The sequence below is a fragment of the Schistocerca gregaria genome, chromosome 5 (genome assembly GCF_023897955.1).
Source record: "Schistocerca gregaria isolate iqSchGreg1 chromosome 5, iqSchGreg1.2, whole genome shotgun sequence".
Classification (NCBI taxonomy): domain Eukaryota; kingdom Metazoa; phylum Arthropoda; class Insecta; order Orthoptera; family Acrididae; genus Schistocerca; species Schistocerca gregaria.
Window position 1 is genome coordinate 222,802,471 of NC_064924.1, and position 15,569 is coordinate 222,818,039.

Genomic DNA, 15,569 nt, shown 5'->3' on the forward strand with positions numbered 1-15,569 from the left:
ACTAGAGGAACCAATTTGGAGTACTGAGATAGGGAGGAGCTCGTACAGAGGAAACCAGAGTAAAAATAAAACCATAATGGATACAAAAAAAAAGATGAAAAAATGCAAGCAGCAGAAACAACAGCGTGGCTATATATCAGTAACTTAAAGAACCACCACAACTGATACAGTAGTGCAATACCTCAACAAGAACGGAGTACTGGGACAACTAGAATGTGAAGAACTGCACACACTGGACAACAAAAAAGCTTTTAAAGTAGGCATTCTGTTTGATAATCTACAAGTCACACAAGAACCAGAATTCTGGCCTGAAAACATAAAAGTACATCCCAAAACGATCAATGGAAGAGGGAGCAGAGCTCAACTAAACTATGGAGAAAACTAGAAGAGCAAGAAATAAAAGCAGTCTTGTGGAATACAGAGGGAATAAAAAGTGCTCTTAACCTAACACCAACAGGGAAAATAGTATGCTAGTAAAAACAGCAAACATAAATATAATGCAGCCTATTTTAAAACACACACAAATGCTGTAGAAATAATTGATGAAATAGTTACACTCATTAAACAGTGTGACAGCAAACCCACCACTGTTTAGGCGATCTCAACTGCAGAATAGACACAGAGAACTATAAAACAAGACTAGTCATTGAAACCCTAGAAGAAGATGGTTTCACCCTACTGAATGATAGACAGATACCTACATATATATGCCACAATGGGAAAAGCACCATTGATATCACATTAACAAGAAAGGAAGTATTCAACCAGTATGGCATGACTCCATCACTCCTATATGAAAGCACATTCAATGAAGATAAAAATAAATAACGTCATGTCATGTCACCACCAGCAAGAATGACCCACCAAATCATACAAAGAAAAATAGATAAAGAAAAATTAACAAACCAGCAAGAACAAATAACACAAATAGAAACTTTAATAGAGGAAGGAGACCTTGAAACAGCAACAGACAGAATAGAAGACCACCTAAAAAAAATTCAGTGATACAAACAAACCCAAAAACAAGGATGGCAAAAAGATGATTCAATGCTGAATGCTACAGCAAAAGGAACACTGTTCTAAGAACGCTCCACAGATTAAGAAACCAGCACGATGAGGAAACATGCAAATTATACGCAGAAGAGAGGAGAGTCTACAAAAAACTAATAGAAGAGAAGAAAAAAGAATCCATAGAAAGAGAGGCAAAAAGAGAAGCAGATGAAACAGAGAAAGACCCATACATAGCAGCGAGACCAAGAAGACTGGCTCATACACCAAATATAGACATGAATGAATGGGAAGACAACTTCAGTAAGATACTGAACAAACGAGGAATCAAAGCACCCCGAAAGAAGGAGAAACATCGTCAACAAAGGAAAAAGACAATGTACAGAAACCTCTAAATGAAGAAGGAGACACTCAATAATAAAAGTTCTCTACAAAGGTAGAGGAGACCCATTGGTCACGAACAAGTACAGAGGCATAGCCCTGGAAAATACTCAGTTCAATATGTTTTCAAAGATAATCACACAAAAATTCAAAGCCTGTGTGGGCAGTCACCTCCCAGAACGACAAATGGGCTTCAGATCCGGAAGATCAACACTTAACAGCAGTCAGGCTTCTTCTAAACAACATTGACGAAGTGCTACAAAAGACACAAATTTTCTACACAGCGTTCATAGACTTTACCAAAGGCTTTGAGCTACTGGAAAGATATCTCATAGTCCGAAAACTGGGTCACACATTGGGAGAAGATAGATGGGCAAGAATAATCAAGTCAATCCTTGAATACAACTTGATCACAATATCAGACACCCTGTCTTTTTCGAACCTCGTTAAGCAATCGAACGGAGTCTTACAGGGTGACCCAATGAGCCCTTTGCTGTACGTTCTCGCCACTGCAAATTGGAGAAAATTAAAATGATGTATACATACGAGGTGCGACAATAAAGTAATGAGACTGATTTTCTTTGCAAGATGTGGCAACCCTGCAGGCTTGCATAGGCACAATATCTTTGACCTTTGTCTATAAGCTGCTGCTAGTCCAAGTGGCACATCGATGTAACTGCTCAGTCATGAGTTGTGCTGTAATAAGTTAACATGTGTTTGTGTCTCTCATCATAGAAATGGAACCGCATAATATTGCGCAACGATATGCCATTTCTTTTCGCGTTAAATTGAGTGAAAACGCGACGACAACTTACGGTAAGCTTCAGAAGGCTTTTGGAGAGGAGGTTATGTCAAGAGCTGAAGTTTTTCATTGGCATAAAATGTTTACTGAAGGCAGAACGAATGTTGAAGATGAAGACCACAGTGGACGACCATCAACCTCACAGGCAGATGTCAACTTGGCCAGGGACCATGAACTCGTAAGACCTGATCGAAGATTATCTGTGAAAATGGTCACAGAAGAACTGAACATCAATTGACAAACAGTTCGTCTTATATTAACTGAAGATCTTAGGTATGAGAAAGATTTGTGCAAAAATGGTCCCCAAAAATTTCACACCATAACAGCAAAAACATGGAAAAATGTGAGAGCCAATCTGTTAGAGCGAATGGAAATCAATCCAGAATTGTTGAGCCTTGTTGTCGCTGGTGATGAAAGTTGTTGTTGTTGTTGTTGTTGTTGTTGTTGTTGTTGTTGGTTCCCCCTCCCCCCCGTACAATCCAGAGACAAAACGCCAAAGTTCACAGTGTTACTCAAAGGGATCACCTAGATCAAAAAACGCTTGCATGTCAAAGTGAAAAGTGAAATGAATGCTTGGGTGCTTCTTTGATTCCAAGGGTATTGTTCATAAAGAGTGGGTGCCTCCTGGACAAACAGTTAACCAATATTACTACAAAGAAATTTTAGAAAGACTTCGTAAAAGAGTTCTTTGTGTCCGTGCCATTATTGCTGATAGTTGGATTCTGCATCATGATAATGCACCATCCATATTGCTCTGTCAGTACAGCAATTTTTAACCTCAAAACAAATTTCAGTACTACCACAGCCACCTTATTCGCCAACTATCGCTCCGTGCTACTTTTTTTCTATTTCCAAGAGTCAAAACAGCAGTCAGGGAACACCATTTTCAAACAAGATAAGATGTCCAAAAAGCTGTGACAAGGGTCTTGGAGGATATTACAGAAGATGAGTTCCAGAAATGTTACCATCAATGGCAGAAGCACTGGAAAAGTGTGTGCAATCAGAAGGGAACTATTTTGAAGGAGACAACACTAAACGTGACTAAAACGGTTAGCAACTTTTTCCCCCCACATCAATCTCATTACTTTATTGTCACACCTCGTATATGCATATGCTGACGACATAGCCGAAGGTTCGATAGACATACAGAAGCCGCAGAAAATCATTGAGAAAAATAGACAAGTGCTCAAACTACACATAAACATAACAAAGGCAGAAATGGTGATTTTCAGAAAAGGAGGCTAAACACCCAAGAATGCGGAAATCAACATCAGAGGACAAAAAGTAAAAATCTCATCAGACTCTTTAAGTGCCTAGGGATGACATTGCAACCAACGAAGCCTGTGAACGATATCACATAGAACTGTGCAGTAAAAGAGTGAAATCTATAATTTGATATGCAAAAACGTAAAATGTTAAGCAAAGTAACTGTATGTGGCTATATGCCAGTAATTTTATTAAATAAAAATAAAAAAATATTGATATGAATATAATAGAGGGAAACATTCCACGTGGGAAAAATAAATCTAAAAACAAAGATGATGGGACTTACCAAACAAAAGCGCTGGCAGGTCGATAGACACACAAACATACACACAAAATTCGAGCTTTCGCAACCGGCTGCTGCCCCGTCAGGAAAGAGGGAAGGAGAGAGAAAGATGAAAGGATGTGGGCTCCAGGGAGAGGGCAAGGAGCCACTCCAATCCCGGGAGCGGAAAGACTCACCCCCAGACATGTCTGCTTGTGTGTGTGCACATGCGGATAGACACGCGTGTGTGTGCAAGTGCACTCCCCCCAACCCCCCACCAAGGCAAGTCCATCCTCTTCTCGATATCCGCCAGGCCTCAACCTTCACTAATTTCAAGTTGCTGCCGCTCATATCTCACCTGTCAACAACTTCTTTGCCTCTGTACTTCCGCCTCGACTGACATCTCTGCCCGAACTCTTTGCCTTTACAAATGTTTGCTGGTGTCTGTGTGTGTGCGGATGGGTGTGTGTGTGCGCGCGCTAGTTTGCGCCTGTCCTTTTTTCCCCCTGGGGTGAGTCTTTCCGCTCCCGGGATTGGGGTGACTCCTTGCCCTCTCCCTTAGGGCCCGCATCCTTTCGTCTTTCCCTCTCCTTCCCTCTTTCCTGAAGAGGCAACCGTCGGTTGCGAAAGCTAGAAATTCTGTGTGTGTGTGTGTGTGTGTGTGTGTGTGTGTGTGTGTGTGTGTGTGTGTGTGTGTGTGTGTGTGTGTTTTATTTATTGTGCCTGTCTACCGGCGCTTTCCCGCTTGGTAAGTCTTGGAATCTTTGTTTTTAATATATATATATATATATATATATATATATATATATATATATATATACACACACACACACACACACACACACACACAAAAAGATGATGTGACTTACCGAACAAAAGTGTTGGCAGGTCGGTGGACACACGAGCAAGCACAGGCATGTACGCAGGATTCGGGCTTTCACGGCCGGCGGTTGCTTCGTCGGGGGGGGGGGGGGGGGTGGCTCATGAGGGATGTGGGATTTGGGGAGAGGGTGGGGAGTCATTCCGGTCCCGGGGGCGGGGAGGGGGGACTTGCGAGGGGATGGGGGAGGGGCACTCGCACACACACGCGTGTCCATCCACACGTGCACAGACACAAGCAGACATGTCTGCTTGCCTGTGTGTGTGCGTGAGTGCGTGCGCGAGTGTATACCTATCCTTTTTCCCCCTGGGGTTGCTCTTTCCGCTTCCGAGATTGGAGTGGCTCCTTGCCCTCTCCCTGGAGCCCACATCCTTTCATCTTTCCCTCTTTCCTGACAGGGCGGCCACCTGTTGCGAAAGCTCGAATTTTGTGTATATGTTTGTGTTTGTTTGTGTGTCTTATCGACCTGCCAGCACTTTTGTTTGGTAAGTCCCATCATATTTGTTTTTAGATATAAAAAAATATTGGTATGACTACCAACCAGCTGTCCATAGGATAAAACTAAACTGTGGCCAAGAGCAAATTGACTATCCAGTGGTGTAACATGCGACTGAACGTAACACACTTGATTTCAGTGGCTGCTTCACTTACTGAGCTACCTGGAGCCTTCCCACCAACATAAGATTTTCTGAACTGCACAGATGGGAGTTTTCCTTATAACACATTGTCCGTTCCCATAATTGTCTCGGTCTCAACCTACAGTAACATACTGTCTCCACACCATCCATCCAACAGTTTACATCACTTCTATACTATCATCTTCTCCTCATTCTCATCTGCCACCCTGTGTATTAGCCACCCTCTGTAGATGCATCCGCCTGTCTTTCCCGGCTCCTCGCCTTCTTTGCTTCTTTTTTCCCCCCACAACCTCCAGACATTGCACCTGTTTGCATGCTAGTGCCTACACATTCCACCAATAGTGTTCGTCTCTCTCCCCGACCATTCGCTACTATCCCTCCCCTATCCCTGCCTCATCCAAATTACTGCTTGCATCCCACGTGATAATTGCATTCTGGCCTGAGATGCTGGAGCTGGTGGTAATGTGTGCATGAGGTGTACTTGCTTGTGAGTATGAATGGTGGTGTGTGTGTGTGTGTGTGTGTGTGTGTGTGTGTGTGTGTGTGTGTGTGTGTGTGTGTCTGTGTGTGTCTGTGTGTTTTACTCATCAGGGTGTTTTCCTACAGTGTGTACGCGTGATTAACATATTTGCTAGTATTCTGTATTTTGTAGAAAACCGCAGGCGGATATGATATTTTTCTACACTTTGAAAGTTTTTTTGCTGCAATGAACATTTTTGACAAGATAAAATTGTGCGCCAAATCAAAAGTTGAACCTAGGTCCCTGCCTTGTGTGAGCAGTTGTGCTACCTATGCAAGTCTCGTGGTCTGGCTCAAAGTTTCCACTTGTCATTTGGTCCTCTCTATACATTCCAGACTCAACAGAGGCTCTGCTGCAAGTGACACGTTACAATTTTGAATCGGCCTGTGTGCATTAACAGGTGGCACTAGGAGTTGTGCGTTCACAGTGAAATGTAGGAACAAAGAGGCAAGTCACCAGTGTGGTACACAGTTTTAACTTGTCCCAAAAATTCAAACTTCAGACTAACTGTATTACACTCACTCGTGATCTGTGTACATAGGTCTTGGCAGTGCTTGTATTGTAATGGTAATGTTCATGTATATAAATGAAACACAATAATAACAAAGGATATATTGAATCAGAATAGCTACTGTGATGAATCTCTTTATTTTCCAAGCAGTTTTCAGTGCTAACGAGCCTTCATGAGGGTGAGTAACAAAAAAAAAGTGATCAGTCAATGCAGCTTTTGGTAGTGCAGTATGACTTAAATGCTGTGAAATACCACCTACTGAAAATACAGTGATAATGTTTTCAATAATTCCTGTACATTAATTGTCTTTAAAGAGAGAGAGTGTACTAATATTCCTGAATAGTGCTAATGAATAATTTTTTTAAGACTAGCTTCTTGTTTCTTATACACAAAAACTAAAATGAAAGGAGTAGGCTCTCCTGGGGAAAGAATATTTTTGTGAAACTAAGGCATAAGACCTGTTTTATAGAAAAATATGATTTAATATATCTAGAAGCACACCAATTTGTGAGATTAATACGTGACACACAATAATTTGCTATAGAATAGACACAGATTATCCTTCGAAACTAAATAATGTATTAAAGCACTAATTCTATATAAGAAAAGAGTTTATTATTCATGAGAAAGTAAATTGGTGACAAACTAAAATTGGGGAAGGCATCTACTAACGTGTAGTTGATAACTGTTTAACTTAACAATTTCTTTCAAATTATGTCCTAAAAATAATTTTTTATTGATGAAAAACATCCTCTAATCCATGACATTACATACAGACATATGAAAATAGCTTTTAAAGCTCAAAATAATAAGTTACAAAATTTTGAAGATCTGCAATAATAAAATCCCGAGTATATTCATGCATTAGGCTTTGACTAAAATATCCTGAAACTTGAAGTCATTCTTTAGTTTCTGTGTAGCTGTGAAGTGAACCATGTACTTTACAATGGTTTACTTTGAACATAGATCTTGGAGGAGCTGGTTGAAGCACAGCGTACATATTTCACTAATACCACTGGCGAGCCACTCAACTGACGAATTGCTGCCACGTTCAGTCTCTAATGAAGTAACATCACATTTTTCTTCACTTTCTGAGTTACTACATTCAGTTACAAATTCAGGATCAATATAACTGTCTTTTTTTAAAGGATTGCCTAAACAGTAATACAGGGGAGAGAGAGAGAGAGAGAGAGAGAGAGAGAGAGAGAGTGAGTAAAAGCATGCTTATGGTCGTTGGGTAAACACACGCGAGACAGATAAGATGATATCTAGTGGCAACCAAAACACAACAGACAGGTTACAAATGTAGTACCAGATGCTCCCTAGTGGACGAACACTTAACTATGAGTGCTGAAACTGATATAAGCAGGTTTTTATTTTTTTGAAGGTCTGTTCGATTGTTGCCCAACTACAATCAGGATTTTAAGTTCCTGTCAAAATAATAAAAATCGGACAGCTTGGGGTTTTATGTTAAGGGGTTTAATGTGTGAGACATACATACACATGTATAACACCAAAGAGAAATAACTAAAGCTACAGCTCTGTTTCTAGTATAAGCAGCTCAGTAACTAATTACATCTTTGTGCTGTTACATATATCTAAGTACCACACACAAATCAGCTACATACAGATTGCTTTTTGTTTATTGTTTCTATCGTGGAGTTTCCATCATTGTTGAAGTTAAAATATTTTGTTGAACTTGGGGTAAACTAGGATCATCCCTTTTGTTAATGAACTATATTGTTCCATTTGAATCATCTGAATGTTGCTCTAAGGTATCAAGATGCCAATTCCACCTTCTCTTCCTTCAGTCTGTGTGTACAAGTAATTGCAATTTTGTGATCCCGTAGATTTTCCCAGCATCTTATATGATTATTCTCTTCACAGGTATGCTGTTGGATGCGATCCATCTGGCCGCCATCTTCAGGTGTGAACGCTTGAGTACACATCCACGCTGAAACTGAATGACAGCATTCAGTTCCGCCATGATTGTGTACTCCAATTGCACCTGAAGATGGCTGCCAGATGGATCTCCAAAATATTATGTAGTGAAGACAATCATATCCGGCAGCATACCCTTGAAGAGCATAATCAGTAGCAATTTTGCTAGTTTTTAAAGTAATGTGCAGAAGCACTTACAACAAATTAAACTCCATATGTTGCTTCCACCTGCATGCCACCTCAGTTCGTCTTTGTTCCAATTCAGAACATACACATCAGGTCATGCTCCAACATGGAAAATGTAAGGAGGTAAATATCATGTGATCAGCAGTGTGGCCTTTTATCAACTGTAATCCTGTATGAGCAGTACACTGTTCAGAATTCAGACCAGTTGATATTTAGGCTTTCATAAATCCTATACAGCATTAGATTGCCATTGGCTTTTTTCCTAGTTTGCATTCTGACTAATGTTTGTTTTTTAAATAACAACTCACATGTTCTTTTTGCGGACAATTTTGACCATGTTATGCTGTGTACTTCCAAATTGTTGGACATAGAAATCGCATCAATGTTTAGATCAAAATTCAATCATTTGAGTAATATGCTGTAAATTGTAAATCTCTGGCACTTGCAGTTATCCATCATTCAATCCACTAAAGATATTATTTTAGAAGTTGCTTGTAGAAAGCTGCCATAAAGTTGAAATTCATAACAGCACTTCTGTTAGTAAATTAATTTACTGCAAATAAAATACTCAGCTAAACTTGATCTCTCTTTTTTTTTCCAGGCATAAGTAATATATGGAAATCTTGACAAAGCTCTCATATTCTTTACTCTGAGCATCAGTTAATCAAAATGTGCACCAAAGAATAAAAGTTTGGTTCCTTTCACAGCTCATCATAATGTCATTTCTGAAATTTTCTTTATCCCATTGTAGTTATTTAATTTACTTCATGCAATTTTTCTGTGAAAAATCATTTCCTGTAACGTAATTATGAAATGCCTTATTTTCTTGGAATAGGTGAACCACCTTCCATATTGTCACCACTATAGCAGATATTGTTGAAGGCATTTTGTCAATAATTAATGCTCCAACCTTTCTTCTTTAACTGCTATACCACAAACAAGGAAATAATCATGTCATGTGTCACAATTTACTCATTCCAGGAACAAATTTGAAGCAATTCCGGATGATATGACACCTGAAGAAATTCTGGAACAAGCGCAGAAGGCAGCCCAGGCCGCTGCTGATAGGCTGTCAATGAAACGAGTAAATACAAAAGTAAGAGAAAATTTTCAGTCTTCATTATTTCGTTTTTATATTGTGTTAGGGTAATCAAATGCCCAAGACAGTAATGTTTACAGTTTTGACTCTTGTAATATATTTTCCCCAATATTGTATCAGCTTGTCTTTTGTGTCTGTCTAAGGTAATTCTGCAGTGAAACACAACCACAGATTGGTTTTCCTCTTCATATATGTATTTTTAAGATGCTCCTAGAGAAATTTTAATTTTTAACATATTGTGACAAAGTTTTTTTATCAAAAGTATATTTTAAGATCTGCCTAAAATTGTAGTACAGGTATTGTTTTCTTGGAGAGATGATGTGCAAGCCATTTTTCATTATATGAGTTGGGAAATTGCTGAGCTAGTGTTGTTCAGCATCGTAACATTAGCTCCACCCTCTTCATCATCACTATCATTTGCCAGCTTGTACTTGCTTTGAATTCCGTAATGCACTCAGCTGGAAGACTGCTCTTAATCTCCAGCACCTTCATTCATATAATTTCTTGTTTAGTTGGGGAATTTAGGTCATTCTTTTGGAAGTACTGAACAACCTGCTGCTCCAGTTAATGAAGCTTTCTGTGGTTAGGGAAGCATCTTTCCATTCTTCCAGTGCCTTTTCACATTTGGGATCCCACAAGGGTTGTCTGGAGTTCTTTCTCGATGGAATTAATTCTTTGGCCCTATGTGGGATTTTGATGTGGAATTTTTTTCCAGTTGTTTGTGTGTTCATTTGCCTATTCTCCTTTCATGTTGGTTTCTCTGATTTTACTTGTGTTGATTTTTTATACATAAGCTTTTTCTGACATATCATCTTCAGTCCGAAGTTCACTTTGAGTTTTGTTAAATAGTGGTCCAAGCCAATGTTCGCTCCTCTGCAGATTTGAACTTCATAGATTTCTGACTGCAGATGGTAGGAAATGGCTATGTGATCAATCTGATATTCATTTATTTCCTTTATGGAGGACGTCCAAGTTTTTTCGGAAGTTTTCTCAAACGTTTGACTTGATTTTTAAATTGTTTTGTTGGTATGGTTCAATGAGTCTTGCGCCATTTTTGTTCATGGATCTGTGTCCTGGTATCTTGGTTTTTCTTTCATTGCCAGTTTCTGCATGGAAGTCACATGGCAGAATTTTGCGTCTTGTGACTTTTACCATCACTTTCTCAAGATTGACCCAGAACTTTTTGGTGTACACTAGGTCTCTTCTGTATATATGTTTGTGAGTGCAAGGACATAGATCAAACATGTACTTCTTGTTGGTACATTGTAAGCACATATCCATAAGGCACTTGTTTATGGAGAGACTTCTCCGATTGAGCTGACTATATTTTTGTGTACCACAAAGGTGATTTTCAAATTCTTCAAGATCCAATAGGTACCGTAGTCCATTGGACCGCCATCAGTGAATAGTATTCTTGGAGGCTTAATATCAGGATTTTTCGTTGCTTTAACACTGACACTACAGTACATAATTTTACAGATTGAATTATATTGTTGGTGATGAAGCTGCCAGTGTATGTGTGAATTCTAGATGGAAGTTTGCCAGAGAACTGTGCTTTGATGACTGTCCAGGCCCTCCAAAAGCCAAGTGCTCAGTTGCTGTTTGTCAACTGGTGGATAAGTTACCACCTGGGGCGATGCTATCTTTTTGTGATTGTCCAGTACCTTAGAGCCAAGCATTGTTGGTTCCTGGAGCTAAGAGGCATCCATACCCACTGGGTGAACAGTCACTGACTGGGATGTTGGTGGTTTCCTCTGCAGATACAAAAGGTTTGTGGTCATGCCCACATATTGTATTTTTCCGAGTACAGGACGACCCTGAATGTAAGACGACATCCAATCTCCCCCCCCCCCCCCTCTCCCCCAACGCACGCACACATTCTGCTGCTCGACTCGCTGTGTCTCATTTTTTTAATGTCTCTCACGTACGCCACTAGCCGGCAGGTAAGGGTTGACACAAGGGAAGCAAGTTGGCAGCTGTGTTGGACCTCCTCATCGACGAAATGTGGAGCAACTGCGGCCGCAAACAACAGCCAAAGTGTACTCAGAAGAATATGCAGTGCTACAAGTGCCAGCAAATGGGGCACACTGCGAGTGTTTGCAATAATTCTGTCGCATGCTTGCAGTGCGCAGCAGTGCATGGCACTCAAAATTGCCCCAAGCCACGAGAGGTGTCTTGCAGATGTGTGTCACACAACACAGACTTGCATAGCTGTGACTACCTCAAGGAGTTCTGCTGCCAGCACATCGCGACACGCCTTGTGGCGGTGTCTGGTGCCAAGACGGCCGCCCCACACCTCCACTCTAGCGAAGGGTGTGAGCTGCGCCACCTCGAAGCTGCCACTGATGATGCAATGGCCAGCTTCCAAGCCACCTTTGCAGCAAAATGGCTGCACTCAAGGATGAGCTCGCAGCTGTCCATCGCCGGCTCCAGCATCTGCGCAAGGAGCTAAGGGTTCTCAAGAAGAAGACGCCTGTCTCCACCCCTGCCTCCCCTGTGAGGAGCCCAGTGGGGATGGATGCCGCCACGCAGATGGCCATCACCTCGCTCCCTGCAGAAATGCAGGAGGTGGTGCCCCTGGAGATGGATGTCGAGGCGCTCGCTGTGCCAGGGAAATGACGCCGTCTGCTCCCTCTCATGGTAGAAGCATCAGAGGAGGAAGAGCTGCCCCTGTACCTGCCACTCCTAGGTGAGCGCATTGTGCAGCCCTTCCTCAAGAAGATTGCGGCGTCCATAAAAGATGGATTGTACCCACATTAGGACAATCCTTATCCCTTCATGCAGCCGGACAAGCACAATCCTCTCCTTCCCATCATCGGTACGACCTTCACCACACCTGTGGCCTGTAGCACCAGGTGGTGTCTCGGAAGGAGCTGCGCCTGATTAACACCCACCCTATCTTCACCCCCGTGACTGGTAGCATGTCTACCGAGTTGTGGAGAAGTGGCTGAAGGAGGAGTGGCGCTCTGGCAGAAGACAGCCTGCCATTGAAGATCTCGCAGCAGTAGCACGATGACAGTTCCCACGAGAGGCTATTACTACCACCAGAGAGGGCAACGGAGGAACAGCATCTACACTGCTTAGCCTCCTTTGACACCAGACTCGATTGACAGTCCGTGATCTAGTGAGATCTCCCCTCCCCCTCCGCCTGCCCACCCTCTTGTTTTTAAGAGGCTCCTTTAGGGAAAAAATTTTAACATATTCTGAATAATCAAAATTACTAACTGTTTTACTAACACAAAGCATCTGCCAAAACATTAACATTATACCTATTCCAAACTTATGCAAGCCACCTTTGCAGCAAAAGAGCTGCACTCAAGGACAAGCTTGCAGTTCGTCTACATTTTGCTAATACTAGGAGAAATAAAATAAACAAAAAGAAATGGTTTACATTAATTTTTGGACTGTTTTCTTTTCTACCTATTTTGCTTACTAACCTCATAGTTTGTGATATCACTATTTTTAATCATCAGCAACCGCATCGTCATCATAACAGCACAACTGTGAAATTTGTATATTTGTTGTCACAAATATTTGGCTGTTTCTTCCAACTATGTGGCTATTTCTCCTGAATACATATTGGATTTCGATCCTGACTGCAAATGGATTCAGGCAAACTGCAGTTTAAATGTGGTAGATGTTCATAAAGATCCAAAGTACGTGGTATAGATTCCATGGTTGCCAACATGCAATTTGCTGCTCACTCACCACTCTTCTTCTCGCAATCATCCTGGCTGTCAGCCAAGCAAGTGTCACTGTTCCTCTCCAACCTTTCCATAGTGCTGAGTGTGAGCAACTGTGAAAAACAGACTGCAATATCTGCTAGTGTGTTAATCATATGTGACAACACCAACTAAGACATAAATAAAAATGTGCAATTATGATTCAATCCCATTATTGAAATTTTGCTCGTCCCAAGATATAGTGACATCTGTCACTGCTGTCTTTAATATTAGTCCTGCCGCTATAATTTATTCTCATGTTGACAATTAGTGAGTCATTTTAATATGTTGTCTTTCCTTCCTTAGACATTTATTTCTGTATTAATTTTCCTTGTTGTTTCAACTGAATGTCACCATCATGTTCTAAAGCTGATAACACTATTACCCAGTATTCTAATATGTGAGCAGCGATCAAATTTTTTCCACTTAGCAAATCATTACAGTCTCTCATAACCAAGTAAAATACTGGTTTGGATTCTGATTCAGATAATGTTTTTTGAAGGACAATATTTCCATTTTGAATGTCACCTTCACTTTAAAAACGGCATTGTATATGGTATCCGTACATGTAAGAGAACATGTACTGCAAACCAGTTCAAATAAAACAAAAGTTTGGAAGGTGATAGAATTTAATGCTAATTCCCCCAGTGATCCACAAAATTGTCAAATTTTAATCAGAGCAATAGACTGTTGTAGTGGCTAGTTCAGAGTTTCTTGTGTATCTCTTTGCACTAGTGCCACCTGAGTCAGTGTCATGTGATTGTTCGAGCAACATGGATACTGTATCATTTGCTGAGCACTGCCCTTCCAGTTTTTTCAAAATAAATCTGCATGTGATCTCAGTAGCAAAAGCTTCATTTTTAAATGAGAAATTTCGTGTGGTGCAGTCCCCCAACAATCGGTCTTACCCTCTCATCCTGTCTGGTAAGTCACCGCTGACTTTTCTGAACTCTACCCATTTTCCTAAACATCGCCAGTCTTTTTCCTTCACCCATCTTCTTTCTCCTTCAACCCTTCTGTCAGGAGAAGGAGCCACTGGTCCCAAATGGATGCAAACTGTAATAGATTTTGTACGAGGTGGAATCTAAAATTTTCGGGAGTGCTGCTGCCATCTGGAATGTGTTTGAGTGGCATGCTCGGTTGAGGGCCAGCTGTACAGACGTCAAAGATGATGCTCACACTGGAAGGCCCAGTAGCCGCACTTCGCCAGACATTCTTGCCAAACTTCAACAGTTAGTTCATGCTGATCGACGTCGAACTATTCAAGACCTTGCGGATGAAGTGGGATTGGTTATGAGACATGTCAACAAATGTTGACTGATGAATTGGGTGTGCATCGTGTCACCACAAAATTTGTGCCGAAGAACTTGACGGCTGATCAGAAGGCACAGCGTGTTGAAGTGTGACGGACCCTCTTCAGACTGTGTCTGATAATTCAACTTTCATGTCACGGGTTATTGCCAGCGACGAGAGCTGGTTTTACGGTTATGACCCAGAGACAAAGCAACAACCATCCCAGTGGAAGAGCCTGGGCTCTCCAAGACCCAAAAAGCAAGACAAGTGAAGACCATGATCACAGTTTTCTTTGATAGCAAGGGAATTGTGCACCCAACCAAACTGTAAATTCCGCGCACTACTGTGACATTTTGTGATGGCTCTGTGAAAACATGCGGCGGCGACGGCCCAAACTTTGGCGTCACACGTCCTTGCTCACCAGGACCTTCTTGGCAAAAACAACATGGCAGTTGTACTCCACCTACCGTACTCACCAGACTTGGCACCTTGCGACTTCACACTATTTCCAAAACTGAAACACAAGTTGAAAGACCGTCGGTTCGACACTCTAGAGAGGATTCAAGAAGCATCGCTGGCGGTGATAAACACCCTCAAAGAACAGGACTTCCAGAAAGTGTTTGATCAGTGGCAGAAGCACTGAGACCTCTGACGCTGACGCTGGAATGACGACCCTGTCCTTGGCTCATGGTGGTGCCGTATAGACAAAAATTTGTCATTCCTGCGGTTCCTGTAAGAGATAGAAATATATATTAACACTCTTGTCGATTGGTCCCGTCTGATTTAACCTGAAAAAGAGAAAGACACACTCTGTTGAGGGATTAGTGAAACTCAATCCCTCAGCAGGTCAGGCCAACGCTTGGTTGGCCTGTAAGCACTGGGACCGGTGTGTACATGCGGATGGGTGATGGTGACCATTAGTCTAAAGGTAAGGTTTTCAACAGAAGGCAGCTCTAGGCCCAAAAATTTTGGATAGAACCTTGTATGTGTGTTCTCTTGCTGCCACTTAGTGAGTAGTTTTTAAATCCATCCAATTACTTCTTTATTTTGATATCTTCTG

At 41.4% G+C, this 15,569-nt stretch overlaps 1 protein-coding gene across 4 annotated transcripts in view; it reads left to right on the forward strand.

Annotated features, from left to right (window-relative positions):
• Positions 1–15,569, forward strand: part of LOC126271901 (bromodomain-containing protein 7) — a 133,861-nt gene that overhangs the window by 74,695 nt on the left and 43,597 nt on the right. For all 4 annotated transcript variants that reach the window (XM_049974285.1, XM_049974283.1, XM_049974286.1 and 1 more), the window contains one exon: positions 9,377–9,491. In XM_049974285.1, coding sequence (XP_049830242.1) covers positions 9,377–9,491 — 115 coding nt within the window. The remainder of the gene's footprint in view (positions 1–9,376; positions 9,492–15,569) is intronic.